The sequence below is a fragment of the Pundamilia nyererei genome, unplaced genomic scaffold (assembly GCF_000239375.1).
Source record: "Pundamilia nyererei isolate P.nyererei 1_Seehausen unplaced genomic scaffold, PunNye1.0 scaffold00009, whole genome shotgun sequence".
NCBI lineage: Eukaryota > Metazoa > Chordata > Actinopteri > Cichliformes > Cichlidae > Pundamilia > Pundamilia nyererei.
Window position 1 is genome coordinate 5,699,220 of NW_005187410.1, and position 4,376 is coordinate 5,703,595.

The 4,376-nt window shown below is 37.1% G+C and overlaps 2 protein-coding genes across 3 annotated transcripts in view; both read right to left on the reverse strand.

Moving 5' to 3' along the window:
* Window positions 1-9: 9 nt before the first annotated feature.
* On the reverse strand, window positions 10-1,287 carry LOC102203487 (claudin-10-like). 2 transcript variants are annotated; one of them, XM_013908328.1, is made up of 5 exons: window positions 982-1,287; window positions 728-889; window positions 560-641; window positions 341-448; window positions 10-220 (listed from the first exon to the last, which is right to left on the reverse strand). In XM_013908328.1, exons 1-5 carry the CDS (start codon window positions 1,211-1,213, stop codon window positions 28-30), a joined length of 777 nt encoding a protein of 258 aa, XP_013763782.1. In that variant the 5' UTR covers window positions 1,214-1,287; the 3' UTR covers window positions 10-27. The 2 variants fall into 2 exon arrangements, with proteins under 2 accessions (XP_013763782.1, XP_005723606.1); XM_005723549.2 differs by having other exon boundaries at window positions 70-134.
* Window positions 1,288-1,986: 699 nt separating this feature from the next.
* LOC102203773 (claudin-10-like) overlaps window positions 1,987-4,376 on the reverse strand; it is a 3,346-nt gene continuing 956 nt past the window's right edge. The window contains exons 2-5 of the mRNA XM_005723550.1: window positions 3,242-3,403; window positions 3,067-3,154; window positions 2,822-2,929; window positions 1,987-2,731 (exon numbers count right to left, since the gene is read on the reverse strand). Of these exons, the coding sequence (XP_005723607.1) occupies window positions 2,539-2,731; window positions 2,822-2,929; window positions 3,067-3,154; window positions 3,242-3,403 (551 nt within the window). The 3' untranslated portion in view covers window positions 1,987-2,538. The remainder of the gene's footprint in view (window positions 2,732-2,821; window positions 2,930-3,066; window positions 3,155-3,241; window positions 3,404-4,376) is intronic.

A 4,376-nucleotide genomic window follows, 5' to 3' on the forward strand; every position in this document is an offset into this window, starting at 1 on the left:
AAACAAAAATAATTCTGTGTAGGTTAGTCACACATATGAATAAGTGACCGATGTCTTGGTGACACTGTTGATCTCTGAGATGCTACTGGCTCTGCTGCTGCTGATCATCCTTGGTTTTTTACTCCTACTAATCTCTGTGGAAGCCAAAGACACAACGCTTTTTTGTGTTGGAACAAAAGTGTAGGCATCTTGGAACTGATGCGTAGCATACCTCTTTGAGCTGTCAAGGTACAATTCCGAAAATGAATTCATGATTACTCTTATTGTGTATTGCAGACTGAGGTTGGCTAATTATAAAAACAACAACAAACAAACAAATGACAAAGAAGCGGTATTTTACCTTGAGTGACACCCTTCTCTTCCTGCAAAGATACTGTAAATAAGTCCTCCAACAATAAGTAAGGTAGAGCCTCCCCAGCCAATGAAGACACCTACTCCTATTTCAAACCTGCCAATAAATACAAGAATATTTCAAGTGCAATTCTCCCTCATAGGAAAAACAATGATCTAAATGTGAGTCATCAAGTACGCAGACTTATCATATATATCTGCTACATACTTCTGTTCCATGTAGTTTGGATCTTCAAACTCAGCTCTTATTTTATTTCCATAGTAGGAGTAAGCAATCATAGAACACATCCCTGAAACAATACTCACACAATTACTTAAATATTAAACAGTGCAATATCTAACAATGTGACTCAGTTCAAACAAATTTCTGTCTTGCCTCCTATAAGGTAGTTCATCCCTCCAGCAAAGGTTACTCTTGCATTAGCAAGCTCGGACCCTCCGATCTTAGTGCACTTCATTCCAACTAAGACCAAAATTGATCCGAAGAAACACAGGATAATACAGATGATGATAAGAGCCCGGCACATGTGAATGTCCCCTGTCCACAAGCAGAAAAAAAGCGGTTAAAGGCACTAAGTTCACTGGGTTTTTATCATTAATTTACGGTATTCTGAGGGACGGTTTGCTTACAGTTCAGTGCCAGCATGGATGGAATTCCCTTGCAGTCAGATACTCCAGTTGAATCAGATATGCAGTCCTTCCACAAGTTCGAGTAGTAGTTTGATGTCGCCAGGACCACGTTGCTGACTTCAGACCAGGTCCAGATATCTGTTGGCATTGTGGAGCAGACCAGAATCCATCCACACACACATACTACAAAGCAGCCTATCTCCATGTACATCACCATAGTCCTATAACCCATTATTGCTTCAGATTTCAGCACCAAGACAGACTACTAACAAATCTAAGCTCCTTAACACAAACCACAGTGCATTTTTTCCAGAACCGTCTTCTTTGAACTCCCTTCTCACGTGCTGAATAGAGGAGGGCATGCAGTGGCACCGCCCCCCTGAAGAAGTCACTTAGATACGTGACAAAACATTTCTCTATTTGAAACGCTACTTGAGAAGGAACAGTATAAATAATAAATAAATAATAAGCCTTCTAGGTAGGATTTCATTACCTGAATTATTAGTGATGCACCAATGAATCCATACTATTTACATACTTAACCTTTTAATGTTAATACACATCTACTCATATATAAGCATATATTATTAACAAAACTTACCAGCAGTATAAAGTTCACTAAAATCATCTCCAGCTGCAAAATACAAGTAATATACACATTAAGTAATTAACAGCTATGATTAATAATGTAATTTATACATTCATTTTTTAAATTATATTTTGAAGTCAAATAGCTTGCAGGATGATGCTGTTGTTTATATAGTCAAAGAAGAAGGAGTCAAAATACAAGTTTTCTCATTCAGAGAACATTTATTTAAGCCATTCAAAATAAAGTTTAAAATCTTGTACAGTGCCACTTTTCATCTGTTGACCTCTGTATAAATACACAGGTTTATCTATCGTTCATCTGTTTTTTGTTTTTTTAATTCTCCAAGTCCCCTTTATACACACTTAAACACAGACACACAACTACAAGAGAACACCATAACATGTTATGCCTCAGACTGCACCTGTTTGTTTTGGAAAGATCATTTCCATCAGCGTGGCTGTTGTTGATACTCAGTCTCCCGACGAGAATAGTTTTAGTTTTGTGCACCATTGAGTTGTTACTTTACACATAAAACAAGGAGAAGACTCATTTCTTTGGATGAAATGCATAATAATTGCACTAATATCTTTATAAAGGTGTGATTTTGCCAATAAAATATTGGACATCTTTATGGAAGGTTTAAACTGAGCAGTGTGGTGGTGATCAAAGTGATATTGATATATTAATTGATATATACATCTGTTCATCGCCATAGGTGTTTCAGTGAGATTCTTAATGACAGAAAATGCTTTTGGTTAAATCACAGCAATTATAACATAAGTGTAAACACAAGACTATGACAACCACTGGTACAAACACAAGACTAAGACTGCACATCTGTTTTATTCACGAGGTGAATATGACTGAGTATGAAGCGATCTAAAGGAAACAAAACATGACAAAAAATTACTTTCCTCCTATCTACAAGTTGAACTATTGCAGTGTCTGTTTGAGTTAAAACAGACCAACTAGACAAATGCATCTCTGTCTGAGGGTTTCGTTGGTGTTGCCTGAAGCTTTGAAAGTTGGGCGCTTGATCGTCCTGAGCCCATATAGTTAGACCCATACAGCTTGGAGGGTTTGTAGTATCCGGAATAAATGGTTCTTCCTCTGGATGGAGGCGCCATGTACGTGTGAGCATCACAGGCTTGTACTACTCTGCTGTAAAATTCAAAACATTGATGATGTTAATTATATGATGTAGTGGTAGTAGAGACAAGAAAAGGGATTAAAGTGGAATAATTTAGGTACCTTTTTCTGCGGATTACTTTATACACTGTCACAGCATAAAGAACAGCCCCGACTAGGATGAAAAAGCCTCCTGCCAATCCTAGAAAAACTGGAGATCCTAATTCATATCTGGAAGAAGTGAAAGAACAAGGAGAAAATCATGCTATCATTTAAATAATATAAGTTACTGCAAAATTTATAGCAGATATGTCTGTAATTTGAAAAGATTTTATGTAAAATGGTGTATGGAGTGGAAAAAGCAGTACCGCAAAACTCCTGATGCGACCTTTCGAGCAAAAGCTGTCCTGGCAATTCTGTTGATGTATAAGCAGTAGGCAGCAATGTCTGACATACCTGCGTGAAGAGGTTTCGGTGAACAGAGGAAAAAAAATGATGGCAAAACATTTACAGAGAGAAGCACGGCGTATGTTCAAAGCTTACCACCAACAAAATGAAGCACTGCTCCCGCAAAGAGCACTTTGTCCTTGGTTTTGTCGGATCCGCCGATGTAAGTGCACTCCATCCCGACAAAGCAGCACACTACAGCAAAGAATCCAATAGTTAACCCGCACATTAGCAATCCTCTCACTGCCTGCACGTAATCTGTTCAAATCAAAAAGAGTTCAGAAAGGAGAAAATGAGAAAAAATAATAAACAACAAGGGGTTGATATGAGAACCAAATCAGACCAGTATAAATAAAACAGCTATAAAAACAGCTGTGCAGTGCAGAGATTGTGATCTGCAATGGTTTCTGCAATGTTTTCTCAGATTGCAAAGATTCAATCAGCAGATGCTTGGCGATGCTTGGATGACATAATGCTGCACCAAGTCTTTTTATTTCATTGAATCTGGGAGTCAATAAAAATATGAATAAATCCCTCTTTTGGATATGGTTGAAGAATATTGTACAAAAGATGATCTCTTTTAAGTATTCTTTAGCAGTCTTCATAAAGTCCAGAATATTTGAAGATTGAATTTATAGACGCAATAAGAATATTTTTAAACCCATCAGGGTACATTATATAATTTGTTGAATCCATCCAACCATCCATTTTCTTCTGCCTATCTGATACATGGTCATGGGGAGACCATGACCTTCAATCAACTGACTTAAGGAATATGGAAACACCTTAATTTGGGTGTACGTAAAAGATTAAAAAGTTTTGGTGCTCAGTGTTAAAATATAGTGTTAAGTCTTAAGGTCTGTATTTTAGGCATTTATCCAGATGACTGTAATTTCGCTCATACAGAGAGGAAGATGGTTGACCTTTACTTACTCCAGGCCAAACGGTGTAGTGCAGTATGCCAATGGTTAAACAATGTAACATCAAGTTTAATTCTTGAGAAACTGACCTGTGTATTTAGGAAAAGATCTTCAGAATTTTTTGGCATTTGGAAGCTGTTTCTGGAGCTATTAAAAAATGGGGAAGTTGAGAAGGTGGAGAGAGTAAGGTAATGGAAAATATGTAACTAAATTTGGGAATGTATACCGTAACCTGATCTGTTTTTATTTTGTATTTTGTTCTTGGTTGTTGTTATATTTGTTTGTTGGTCTGTTCTTTGTTTCAGTTTGGT